The following is a 13,704-nucleotide window of genomic DNA, read 5'->3' on the forward strand; positions in this document are numbered from 1 at the left end:
GACTTGAATTTTGTGGTAGGATCCATCGATGTGCTCAAGTTAAATAGGTATCTTCCCAGTTGATATGCAAAAGGCCTGTTTTTAAATTCTGCTTTCTATTATTTTTATATATGTAAGTATTTTTTAACATTTGTTCATAGATCTCATTGGAACAAATATGTCTACACAATCATTGGAGCAGACGACACTTGAAGGATTGAAGAAGCTTCCGGAAGGGTAAGTAATGCATGGGAATATATATATCTTGCATGATTGAGAGAAGAGTTTCTTAGTTTTAATGGGAAGTAATTAATCGTATCGCTTATTTATTATTTTTTTTAATTTAATGAATTCATATATATATGTTGATTTTGCAGTGAAAAGCACCAAGATGAAAAGGCTGGGGGGCTGCAGGTGTCACAGCAGCAGCCATATGATCCTGTTCAGATGATTAAAAATGGGTTCCGTTATTTCATGAAGCACATATACGAGTATGATACAATTTAAAACGGATAAAATACAATAATTTTTAAATTTAGTATATAGTAAATTAGTTAGGAGAGTAGAACTAGAATGAATTTCTAAAAAAAAATTATATTCTTTTAAAATCCATGTAAATATTTGGATTTTTGAAGCTTACCAAAAAACCCACGCACCCTTTGTGTTGTGAAGAGGATGTGTGTGTTTATTAATTCCATGATGAATTAGTTTTAACTAATTATGAGAAAATTCTTTTGAACTTAAATGTTGCAGCCCTGCCGTCATAGAAGGTCAGCACCCCAAGGTATGTACTTTTTTGGTTTAATAGAAAATAAAATTACAAGCTTATTAAAATGAAAAATCATTAATCACGATTGATTAATTAATGACAACGTTTTGGTGCAGTTCCTGGTTTTTGCATGCTCAGACTCTCGAGTTAGCCCTTCTCATGTCCTGAATTTCCGGCCTGGTGAAGCCTTCATGGTCTGCAATGTTGCGAACCTGGTTCCAGCATTTAACCAGGTAAATTCCTGACACCCATTTTGTCATCCAGTCGTTCATCTAAACTTGCAGGTCAAGTAAACTAAAACTTCTGGTGTTTATTCCGACAGTTGAGGTACTCTGGCACTGGAGCAGCCATCGAATTTTCTGTGAAATATTTAGAAGTAAGCTTTTATAAATCAAACCAAATGGAACGTTTATTCTACTTAAATTTTTTTTTTGTCTGATTTGTAAATATAAGATAATTTTATAGGTGGAGAACATCTTGGTCATTGGACATAGCCTTTGTGGTGGGATAAAAAGACTTATGGAACTTCCAGAGGATGGATCTACTTCCAAGTAAGGCCTCTTATGCATATATAGCCTGAAGATTTATTAATGAAGATGAAGAATAACACCGATTTCTAAATTCGATATTATATGTATGTGCTGCCCAGTGACTTCATAGATGACTGGGTCAAAATTGGCTTACCTGCCAAAGCCAAGGTCCTGGCAGAGAATCCGCATCTCACACATGAACAACAATGCGGAATTTGTGAAAGGGTAAGCTCTCCTCAGTTTTCTTCTCTGTGAATATCTAGAATCTGTAAATGCATTGGGGAATTGTTGTGCAGGAAGCCGTGACTCTGTCGCTGGTGAACATACAGAGCTACCCATATGTTAGGGCAGCAATGGCAAAGGGAAAACTAGCACTGATGGGTGGCTACTATAACTTTGTTGAGGGAAACTTTGAGCTTTGGAAGATCAAGTATCATATTCAAAGCCCTGAAATAATTAGACCCTGAAAGTTTCTCTGCCCTCTTTGTTCCTTTGGCCCTTTAGCTCTTTAAGCATGCTTGTACGTTTTGTTTGCCTTTGGTGTTCGCAGTAATGAAATTATGCAAGTGTGGTGGTGATGAAAGCAATAATAGTAATAATTTGGTAATGAATAAAGCTTGGCATTTGGCAGCTCTTTGCATATTTGCTGCTTCATTTTCGCAGCACTGTATATAAATAATCCTCTTACTGGCCATTTAAAGCAACCATTATCGTACCATCAAGCAGTTGTTTTCACTTTGCTTCCACGTTCTATAGCATCAACGTTAATCAATAGCTTAGTGTATATAAATTGTACATGTAATAGATTTATTTTTAGTTTATTATGATGGGATTTTGATGAAATCACTTAATATAACGTTTATAACATGCAATTATTTGGCTGTGTTGAGATTTTTCTCTTTTAAAGGGCAACATATTTCCAGGTTTTCTAAATCCAACAATTGGACAAAGGACTGGAAAAAGACAACTCTGGAAAACCAGGACAACCAACACTATTGCCACCAAATACATATGTGGTCCTCTGATAATTTACGTGGTATCCCTTGTCTAATTAATGCAAAATTCTGGCATTCACATTAATTTATACATTTAATCAATTAAAAATTAAAATATCATATTAATATATGAATTTATTTTATTTTAAATAATATTTTTTTTTAATTTTAGATAAGTACTAGATTTTCCTACTATTAATTATAATTAAACATGATACTGAAAAAAAAATAATAATAAAGCAGCCAAGATTGATAAAGATTTTCTGCCCATGAACTTGGATGGGTGACATTAAGCATCTGTCCTCACTTTTTAGGCATGTCGAGTTTAATTTGATGTGTAGGGTTGTAAATATGGCAGTCTATAGCTTAGCTTGGGCCTCGTCGCCTCGATATGCTTGTAATGGTTTTATAATCTGTTTAATCAATTTCTCAATGCCTTTGAATTTTTTTTTAAAAAAAAGTATGGCTTCTTTTCTGGTGAGGAAGTTATTGTTCATCTAATTTCTTTAGATGTTGCTTTTTTTTTATATATATTTTTATTAACATAATAACAAATGTCAAACTTTGGTGGGTCCTGGAATGATTGCATGCCTCCAAAGCTAATCCTTTCCAGTTCCTACTACAATTGCTCGTGAGTGTAAATCTATATATAATTAAGTGCAGAAAAATACATATATAAAAAACAAATTAAGGGTTTTTTTATTTGAGATACAAAATGAAAAAGTAAATTAAAAATCATGCCAAACAAAATCAAGAGACTCATCTAGGAATTCCATAAACTGAGGGGCATAAAGATTTGGGTCAATATCATTCAAGAACAAAAAAGGGTTACTGTCCCATTCACCCGCTGGCATTCTTTGTTGATTGCTAGTAAGCTCCATTGCAGTACTCTTAGATCCATTTTCCATGGCATCATGGTCTGCAACAACACCATTAGTACAAGCAGGATTGGTTGCAGTTTCAGCACTTGACGAGGCATTGAAATCTTCCCTTAATTCCTTGGTGGAGAATCCTGGAGAAGGAGCACTGGCTTTGAATTTTCCATTCTTTACCCCAAGCCTTTTGCTTAAATGAGTGTTCCAGTAATTCTTCACTTGATTATCTGTCCTTCCGGGGACCCGACCAGCAATTAAGGACCATCTATTCAAGAAACTAATAAAAATTAATACTGTGGTACTTCCGGTTCGGGGACCAGAAATTTAAAACATAAGCCATAGAAGTCTATATCTTAGTGATTAAATGTCTACGGGTATATACGCAACGTATCACTATGTCTCTATTGATCACCATTCTCTAAGAAGAAGAGAAAGGAAACCTATTGCCAAGTAGCTTATGCAGGCGAATGATAAGGTCATCTTCTTCCTCCGAGAAATTGTCACGCTTAACGCCAGGACTGAGATAATTCATCCATCTTAATCTGCAGCTTTTGCCGCATCTCTTCAGCCCTAAACAACATGGACAAACACACACATTAATAAACAGTACCCCACGCAGAGGAAAACTGGAAAAGCAAGCACACCAAGTCTTAATTTTTTTTTTTTTCAAACTGAAGAAAACAAAACTAGCAAGCTAAATAGTAATATAAACCTGTGACTCTCGCAACACGATTCCACTTTCCTTTGCCATGAACCCTTATGTAATCAATTAAAATTCTGTCCTCCTCCACTGTCCACAACCCTTTTCGATATTCAGTAGTAGTAGTAGTGTTCCCTCCTTCCATTAATGGACTTTGATTAAGTATGAGCAGAGATAAGGAGAGGGAAAAAGTTGTGGAGGATGGTGTAGCAGAGGGGGTGCTTTTATGGATGTGAAATGGGAATAGTTGAAGAGAGAGAGGGTGGTGATTGTGGGAAATGCAGAGTGTTTGACTTGTCGAGAGTATGGAGACTGATCTGGACGTAGAAACAAATTCTATTGCTCACGTATTATGGTACAAATGTAAGCACGTGTTTTTTTTTTGTGCAGCACATCATCACCCTAAGGTATTATAATAATCATTCTATTTGCTTTTGATAATAAATATATCTGAATAAATTTTATAAATTTTAAATTTTATTTTTTTAATTTTTAATTATTTCATATTTTATTTTTTCAATCTTTAACTATAAAAAATATGAATTAATTTAATTTTCTTAATAATTAGTCCGTATATTAATCTGAAATTAAAATTTTAATTTAATTAAATTTTTTAAATAATTTTTTTATTTGAAATTAAAAAACTCAATTCTTTTTTATTTAAATTCTCTTAATTTTTTTGGATGTGATGTCCTTTAAGAAAAAAAATTTTTCCTTCGTGATTTGAAGAATGTATAGTTTCATTTTTTAATGTATTTAGTTTCTACTAACAATGAGATATAATTCATGGGTAATTTAAGAATAATTGAATTAACAGCTGATTGCAATAAATAAAAACAAAATCTCAAAGCAAGATCAGTTCTTATAGATGCAACCGGACCACGTACATGTCCAGACATGTCATTAATTACTCAAAACAACGAAAGACCTAAGTCGAAGATGTCCTTTAAAATGAATGCTGATTTATGTAGCAGAAGTTTTGGTTACTGATCATGCTGCGTATTGTTCTGCATCATTTGTATTTTGCAGTGTCTTTCATTCTCTTCATAAAATTCATGCCACTTGATACCCGTGATCAGAGGGTGAGAATTCCAATGGCTTCTACGCTGTTAGAATTCAAGAGGAGAAGTCCCTTTCTCTCCTAGCCATTCGGACAACAGAAAAGCCTCATGTACACATAACTGGCCTGTGATGATGAAGATGAGCGAGTGCATAAGGTCCCATATCCCCATCTGTGAATCTTCTACGTTTTGGCTATTAGCTGCTATCTAGCATCTGATCAGTGCTTTCACTTTTCTACAATTTACAGCATATATTTATAATAATAACAGACCTTAATTTGTAAGTTTGAATGAAGGATCCCTCTGCTCAAACTCAATGCACTGGTAATGATTGCATCCAATAGCTAGTCATCCAAGCCATTGAACTCGTTTCTGGATTGGTCTGATAGGTACATATGCATTGTTTTGGCAGTCAACCCCCCCAAAGCTGTGGAAAATCGCCTTATTAGATAGAGCATGCAGGTTTTCTCTGCAAGGTGAGAAATGGGTCAATTCCAAGTCAAGTCAATAAAAACAAAAACAAGTATAGCAGAACATATAAAATAGAAACATAGTACCACTTCTTCCAACCATGTTTCACCAGACCTTGTAAGAAGAAGAAAAAAAAAATTACACAGATCATGATCTCTTTGTACATTGGCTTGTAATCAAGTGTAGTTCAGTGCTCGTCTCAACGAACTGAAAGCAAAATACTTGACGACCGACCTCACTTGTATTAATTGCACACAGCCGTAAGCTCTGGTCAGGTGGTCCCTCCCACGTTTCAAGCTCAACGCAGAACCAAAATAAGTTATGCTATTATAGCTGGATCAAGCAGCTATTAAACATGGAACTGGATGCTTCTGCATGGGTCGTATTCGTACCTCTTATTCACTCGTTTATGATTAAAATCTTGGTTGTCTTGATTTAATAATTTAGTGGTGAAGTGTACGTTGCATAATATAAAATGATATATCATTCAATTCTTAATGTCTTTTATATGTATATATATATAGTTTGTTTTTTTCTCATTGAGTCAGCGATTAATACTTTCCAATAAATTTACTAGAGGTAGATACTGGGAGATCGAGATTGGTTTCCGGAGAATTAATAGATCCGAAGATTTTGAATTGGGTAGAGTAAGATTTTAAGAAGTAACTAAAGTGGATGGTTATTTAAGGGAGTTAGGAATGTCGAATTTGAATTGATTCTGGGATATATACACCGGTCTTAACAATTTCTACACCACATTTCATTGTATTGGATAGAGATATTTTTTAACAGTCAGACGGTTTATTAATGGTAGATAATCGGTTAATAAATACAAAACCGATTATAACAGTCAGACGGTTTATTAATGGTAGATAATCGGTTAATAAATACAAAACCGATTATAACAGTCAGACGGTTTATTAATGGTAGATAATCGGTTAATAAATACAAAACCGATTAATTTATATGTTGTATATTCATTTGCATCCTATCAGTCTAATCCATTACACTTGTATTTATAGTAGATAGTTGGCTAATAAATGCAAAATCGATATATTTATATCCATTACATTTGCATTTATGAGTATATTTATGACCACATAATTCATAAAGGTGACCATTATTCAAAATTTATATTTATACTCTAATCTAATCAGATTAAATAAATTCAGCCTACTCAAATCTTTAAGAAAGTCGATTTTTTCAATTGTCAAAACCGATTGGACTGTAAACGCGCATCATAATTAAATAGGGTATTATATTCTATATGTTATCACTTATGAAGAGAGAGAAGCCCCAAGCCTATACATTTTTGTTTGACACTGGAATATTCATGGAAAAGCTCATATTATGTTCTAGGATAAAAACAAATTCTTCAGAAGTTTTTTTAATATGAAAAAACTTATTAAAGCTGGTTCATCATAAACCTAAGTTTAGACTTGAATGGCTTCCATTATTACGTATAAGGAATCTATTTTTCATAACTAAAATTTTACGAATATAAAGATCCGCAGCACCAAATGGACCCGATGCCTACTACGCCCAAGAGAGAGTACAGCGCAGTGAAGTACCTGCTTGACTCTGCGGTCAGGAAATTAATGGACAACTAAATTGGACGCTTGCATTAACAAGCTAGAGTTCTTTTATTTTCATTTCCTTTTTTTTTTTTCTCTATATAATAGCTTGGGGTTCTTCAGTAAATACATAATGACACCAGAAAACGTGAACTTGAATTATAACCATCAAAGTATTATTACAGTTAGGCTGCATACATTTAGATTAGGCATATCAGGCTTCCTTAATTCTCACCATTAAATATATGCCCGCTGCTAGAAGCAACAGGTCGGCTCTAATTCTTGGTCCTTACGTACCAATGTTATCATTCAAAAATCAAAACAAAGCAAACCAAAGCAAAAGCCCTAAGAAGCATTCTTGTCCTTGACCGTTCTTTTGCTTCTAGACTTAACATAATAACTCGGTCATTGTTTCAAAAGGGCAAAGGGGATAAAAGGTTTTGGAAGCCTCAGAATTATCACTCCACCTTTAGAATTACAAGCTGGTTACCATGCCTTTCCAGCATGAGCCGTGAGCTGGTAGCCGTCCAGTTTTTTCAAAATTCCGCATTTAATGAAGATGGTGGATCTGAGAGGTACAAAGTCCATGTCGGCTGTTCTCTAATCATGCTACAGAAAGGATTAAAAAATATCAATAAAATCATAAGAATTCAAAAATTACTGAAAGAAAGTTCACTAATTTTGGTAAAGATAAGGGCAGAATTAAAAAATGGACGCCACGTACTTTGAATCTTCTGAAGCAGTTTCTCCACCATGATTTTCTGCTGAACCCCACTCAAAGTCTCGGAGTTCATTATTGCATTTGCAACAATAATGACTGTTGAAGGGGAGGTTGCATTCACCTAAATTAATAAGAAATTCAAACCAAAAAAGGGTTCTATTAAAAATGGATGCAACAAAGAAAAATATTTAAGTACGGTTTGAAGTTGGCGCTTTTGACATAAAAGTCAAATCAGTCAGAGAGAAAAAAGAAAGAAAACAACAATGGCTGCACATACAATGTCCTAAGGTCACATTTTACATAGCCTAAAATGAAGTATAATGCTAAAAGAGATAAATGATGACTAGAGCAAAGAATAGGGAGAGAATGGGGCAGATAAAGAGAGATTGAAAATAAACTACAGTACTGAACATAGAAACATACCCAAACGCGGCCATTTAAGCCAACTGCTATCTCAAAGGATAGCTTATTGCCAAGAGCCTCAAGAACCGGGCACGTTGGTGAGCTCAACAGCCTAAAAAATAAATGAATGGTCAACACAACAAAAAATAAAGATATTGCCTTCACAATCTTGTTTGTAGCAAAAATGCTACGCCAGGGTTTTCTCTTAAAAGTTAAACTGGGTAAAAGATGCCTCACATTCTTGATAGACCAGTTGAACATTCAAACATATAGCCATCTTTGAGAGCACCGAATTCTGCTGCTTTCCCACTGGCTATAAATCAAATAAAATTCAGAGACATTAATAGTCTTTAATGTTAAATAGCACAAACAGCAAGTTATACAAAATACAAACAATGCATGTAAAGTAACTGACCATCAGTGCATGACAATTCCGGATTCATCCCAGGGTTTGCCTTCACAACCCGAACATAAAGTAAAGTACCTCCCTGTACCAAGAAACGTTAACTGAAAATACATTAGAGAAATTCAGTACAAATAACAAAAGGTGAAAGGTGCAGACTCCTTCAATTCAGCTTAATGTGTTAAGAGACTCTGTTTCATGTGATTTATGAATGCATGGAGAAATAATTGAGGAAATGCATTATGCCTAAAGACTGGTATTAGTGAACTTGCACAATATTTGATTTTTGAGATTGAATCCTTTTAATCTATATAAGATGCACTTCATAGGATATATGTTTCGGGAAGTTCATGTTTCATAGTTCACCAATGAAATTTTGCTAAAAATTAAGTTCTACTATGCCAAGCAGAACTCACCATTGCAATCCATGATATTGAAATGAGACATGATTATCAAATGATCTTTAGATTTCAAGTTTGAAAAATCTCATCATACAACAAAAACAAAATAGAAGATAGAGTATATTATCGTTTTAACTAATGCAGGTATAGCACTCTACATAGTATGCACCTCAAATTTCGGTATATTTCTCCTTGTGCCTCCTTCAAATGCAAGCACAGGCAAAAATGCCAGGGCAGGCCCTTTTATGTCTACAAGAAAGTTCTGCAAATTAAAAGAAAAAGGGTAACAAGAATGTGTTAAAACATGAGTATCAACACATCAAGTATTCAAATGTCAACTGAAATGCAAAATTTATGTAAATACCGGCATTAAAATATAGACAACTAGTATGAGGCCACGATAGAACACACAGAATGGGCATTCAACACAACAGGAAGAAGGGGGTGGGGGGGGGGGGGGTGGGGGAAGGTTGAGAAACCAAAGATGTTTCTTAAAATAACTTCTCACACAAGCATTTTGGACAGACTTAGCCCACAATATGTCAACCTTTTGGAACCAGTTCAACAATGGACAAGCAATAAAATGGCAAAATTAAGGGCCATTATCCATTATGAAGTATATGGAAATGCACTAAAGATTAATCTTAGATAAATGATATTCAAATTGGAAATAACTCGAGAATAGAAAGAACTGCATAGAAGTAATTTAATGGGAGGAATTCTGGCATCTAGATAAAGCAGGTTATATGAGATTATTGGCTGTTCAAATGGTTTAAGTTCATTGTATTCTTGTTAAGATAGTTTAAGGATTGCTTCAGGATTTCTTCGAAGTATTTTATCAAATTTTATTCAAATTCAAAGGCAGTTCTATCTTATGCAAGTAAAGGAAAGTCCAATTATAAGGCAAATATAATCAATGTCTATTTCAAGGCAGATATAATCATCTGAATCATAAACTAACTCAGTTACAAGTTACCAAAGTTGTAAGCATGCAAAAGCTTGTCAATGACAAAATTTATGATGATTTTCCTTTTTGAATACAACTAGCACCAAGGAATTAACACAACCAAAATCCATAACATAGACAATACTGAGTTGCTTACTTCTGCTTTGGAGTCTACCACTATACCCAGAACAGTGTCCTCCACACAAGGCAAGTACTGAACCATTATAAGCAAGAGAGCGCCATGTTAGATTAATAAGCATTAAGTACCATGCAAAGCAATGAGAAAAGCAAATCATACAAATTCCCCATATAAAGGAAAATTATAGAAAAAACAGTAATGCTTAAATTTGTGACAGCAGAGCTTGGACAATATTCAAACAATATACTTGTGTTGTGAGTTGCTATATTGAAGAATTCTGTGGTTTATGATCGACAAAACTGTGAGTCAACTCCTATAATTTTACGAGTTAAATTCATGTGAACAATTTAACATGCATGGAAAATCACATTCATGTGCAATCAGGATAAAATCGCTGGTTAACACAGTAAAATCAAAGAAACCACAATTGATTTCAACGAGTTAAAAATCATTTCCAATTTACCACTTCAAACTTAGGCTGGGCTAATTGATGGATTTAGATATGAAGAAATCCAGCAAAATAAATAAATAAAGTGTAGCTCTGTCACATAACACGCTAATAAGAGAGAGAGAGCAGCATATTTAGGCTTCATAAATCATGCAGAGGGAGTAGCACTTAACCCTTTTCTGGGAGCTTTCCACCCAGTATTTGTTTGGCTTTGAGAACCTCAATTTCCCAGCTTTCATGACAGAGATAGCATCAGATTCCTAGAAAATACCCAAAAGAAGATCAGTTTCCCCTCATCAAACTGGAACACAGAGACATTTCCTATTTAATTAACTACACAAATTATACATGTAGCAAAGCTCCAATGGATTAAGAACAGAATATAATGATAAAACCAAAGCTAATAGGCAACTAGGCCAGCTACAACTCACATGTTTGGAAAATGAGAAATTTTCCCCCTTTAAAATCAAAGGGCATAATCCACATTGTGCCCTAGCAATTGCACACCATAATCCTAATTCAGTGTGTATCTAGACAGAAATACGTAATGCCAAGATACAAAAATGAAAGAGAAAATTATATGGACTTCAACAAACAAAATCATAAGGACCCTGACCATCCAGTATCAGCCCCCAAAAATGATCCCTTGTTTTAAGGGGAAAGGAAATGAGAACGAAAACATAAATTCACCAAAGTACCAAAAAACTATACAGAAACAACCCAAAACTTAAAACCCTAAAGAGAAAGACCTGACGGAGGCCGCCACCAAGCTTGATAGTCTGGTTAGTCATGGTAGAGAGATCAATAACAACATCTCCTGGCACCTAAACACAAAATTTACAGAACTAAGCAAAAAAAAAAAAAAAAGAAATTACAAAAACAAAAAATTAACAGAAACCAATCAGAATAATAGAGAAGCAAAGATAAACTCACTACTATTTGATCAACAAAGCTCATGGGTGAAGTGGAGGGTTTATCTTCCATTCTTATATACTGGTATTGGACGTAAACAGCGGCTAGAGCTTGCCCTGTGCACGGTGCACGCACTCACTGAATTAGGAGGGAATTTGGAGACGGATAAGTGCGAATATATATAAGGGTATGCCTGAAATTCCAGTAAACGGATGAGGGTACTTTTGTCCCTCAAAAGAATTTGTAAAAATGCGAGAAAAGGGAAGAACGCGTTTGACATAGTTGATACCGGAAGACAACGGAAACTGTACAATCGCTCTATGGTCTGTCCGACCGACTAAGGATGTCAGCCCAATGCAGTTAGCTTTTTACAGCCCCAACTATGCACTGAAAATGGTCCGAAAAAGTTCAATTCTTGTAGTTTTTTAATGGATAACTTGCAGTTTCATCCTGAATTTTAAAAAAATTAATAAAATGCCCTATTTATTTTTAAAATTAAATTCTTAAATTCTTTATAATATAATCGTCCAACAAGGATAAAGTCGTTTCATCCTTTTTATATAAGTTTTATATAATAAGTGATTTAAGTGTTTTATAAATAATTAATAAAGAATAAAAGTATTTATAATTAATTGAATTATTTTATAATTCTATCTGCATTTAAGGAAAGATTTTTTACATCTTAAAATGGTATGGGGCAACAAAGTCATTTTCCATAACTTAATGACTGTTTTTTTTATATTATTTTTTTTTTAAATTCAGAAATAAAAATATAATTTATTTTTTAAAATAGTTTAAAACATGTTTGGTATTATTGTTAGAGTTGTTGTTGAGAAATAACTTTCTTAAAAATATTATTTAAAAAATATTAAATAAAATTTAAACGTAATCGTATTTAAATTTATATTTTTTTAAAATATATTTTTATATTTTCTAAACTCAATGTCAGACAGACTCATTATGAACAAATCACAACCTAGTATTCTCATGTATTCCCCTTGACTTGCATTTCAGTTGCAGAACTTTGCAAGGAGGCTCATTGGGACTAATTGGAGGAGTTAATATATATATATAGCCTTTTATCAATAAAATAATGATCCCTTTCCTCGTCAATGGGAAGAATTTAAGATTGTAGAACCTTTAGCTTTGAAAAGCATGTTTCGTGCTTCTAGAATTTGTATGTAGTTTAACTAAAATTTGTAGGAAGATGTGGGGAGAGATGTTGATATTCATCAGTACAAGTTCCTTGTCGGTGGATAAATTGAGTGAATGAGTAAATACATTAAAGCGGTGAGCATTCGGTCAGTTCGGTTCAAAATTGAATCGAACTGAATAAATCGAAAACTGAAATTTTAGTGTTTATAAAAATCGAATCGAACTGATTTTAGTCAGAAACCGAATCGAACCGAACCGGTTTGATTCGGTTCGATTTGATCGATTTCGATTTTTAATAATTTTTTTATTTTTACACTTTATTTTTAATATTTTAAAATTTAATTAAAATATTTTAATTTAGTATGATTTGATTTCTCTATATTATTGAAAAAACATATTATTATCATTAATCGGTTCGGTTCGGTTTTTTCGGTTTTTTCTGATCAAAACCGAACCGAATTGAAATAATCGAAATTTTTAAAATTAAAAATCAAACCGAATCGAAATGTATAAAAAATCAAATTAAATTTTTAAATCAATTCGGTTCGATTAATTTTTTCGATTTGAACCGAATACTGTTCGGAGAGATTTTAGTATAAATCTATAAATGATGCGTATACATCAAGATAATGGATTCTGTGATGGGCATTAATGAATGCACTTGTAACTAAGAAATGGGTAAAAACTGAAAAGAAAGGAAGACTATCATTTTCCATAGTCTCTCTCTCCAAAAATAACTCACAATCATCTGTGTGGACCTGAAAGAGGTTGGTATGGCACCAGAATCCAGGTACTGTTAACACTAGTTCACATGTTGCTCAATATCAGTCCCTACCTCCTGCTGCTGCCTGCTGCTTGCCCCCCAGTGTTTCACGCACCATTTATTTCAACACTGCAATGCCACATGAACCACTAATTAATTGCCCTGCATTTCTCTCTATACATCATCACAATTCTCTCTTAATTACAATAATTACTCTTTTAAGTTACTTTCACATAAATTGAAGAAGTTTTGTGCTGATTAAGTTACTTTTACAAAAATAAATAATTAAATATTCACAAACAAGCAAAAAAAGGAAAAAAAAAAAACTGACAGCTGTGGGATTTGAACCCACGCCCTTTCGGACCAGAGCCTAAATCTGGCGCCTTAGACCACTCGGCCAAACTGTCTTTTGCTTACCAAAGCCTAGTAAAATATTTTTTACATCACTAGTTATTTACCA

General features: G+C 33.7%; 3 protein-coding genes and 1 non-coding gene across 5 annotated transcripts; 1 reads left to right on the forward strand and 3 right to left on the reverse strand.

Annotated features, from left to right (window-relative positions):
* The first annotated feature begins 4 nt into the window (after positions 1-4).
* Positions 5-1,944, forward strand: LOC110600001 (carbonic anhydrase 2). Its single transcript, XM_021736666.2, has 9 exons — positions 5-47; positions 141-216; positions 357-470; positions 733-763; positions 865-981; positions 1,071-1,124; positions 1,214-1,299; positions 1,398-1,503; positions 1,575-1,944. The coding sequence occupies exons 2-9, from the start codon at positions 158-160 to the stop codon at positions 1,743-1,745; spliced, it is 738 nt and encodes a 245-aa protein (XP_021592358.1). The 5' UTR covers positions 5-47; positions 141-157; the 3' UTR covers positions 1,746-1,944.
* Positions 1,945-2,949: 1,005 nt separating this feature from the next.
* Positions 2,950-4,157, reverse strand: LOC110600002 (transcription factor WER). The gene is made up of 3 exons (XM_021736667.2): positions 3,861-4,157; positions 3,589-3,718; positions 2,950-3,413 (listed from the first exon to the last, which is right to left on the reverse strand). The coding sequence occupies exons 1-3, from the start codon at positions 3,991-3,993 to the stop codon at positions 3,002-3,004; spliced, it is 675 nt and encodes a 224-aa protein (XP_021592359.1). The 5' UTR covers positions 3,994-4,157; the 3' UTR covers positions 2,950-3,001.
* A 2,931-nt stretch (positions 4,158-7,088) lies between these two features.
* On the reverse strand, positions 7,089-11,507 carry LOC110599848 (putative exosome complex component rrp40). 2 transcript variants are annotated; one of them, XM_043950648.1, is made up of 10 exons: positions 11,348-11,507; positions 11,164-11,238; positions 10,588-10,674; positions 9,985-10,041; positions 9,051-9,143; positions 8,493-8,565; positions 8,315-8,390; positions 8,099-8,189; positions 7,679-7,796; positions 7,089-7,563 (listed from the first exon to the last, which is right to left on the reverse strand). In XM_043950648.1, the coding sequence occupies exons 1-10, from the start codon at positions 11,396-11,398 to the stop codon at positions 7,559-7,561; spliced, it is 726 nt and encodes a 241-aa protein (XP_043806583.1). In that variant the 5' UTR covers positions 11,399-11,507; the 3' UTR covers positions 7,089-7,558. The 2 variants fall into 2 exon arrangements, with proteins under 2 accessions (XP_043806583.1, XP_043806584.1); XM_043950649.1 differs by having other exon boundaries at positions 11,164-11,259; positions 11,348-11,483.
* A 2,064-nt stretch (positions 11,508-13,571) lies between these two features.
* Positions 13,572-13,651, reverse strand: TRNAL-UAG. The gene has a single exon. It is a non-coding gene; the product is annotated as a tRNA-Leu (tRNA).
* Positions 13,652-13,704: the final 53 nt, after the last annotated feature.

Source organism: Manihot esculenta, chromosome 14 (assembly GCF_001659605.2).
Source record: "Manihot esculenta cultivar AM560-2 chromosome 14, M.esculenta_v8, whole genome shotgun sequence".
Taxonomy (NCBI): Eukaryota; Viridiplantae; Streptophyta; class Magnoliopsida; order Malpighiales; family Euphorbiaceae; genus Manihot; species Manihot esculenta.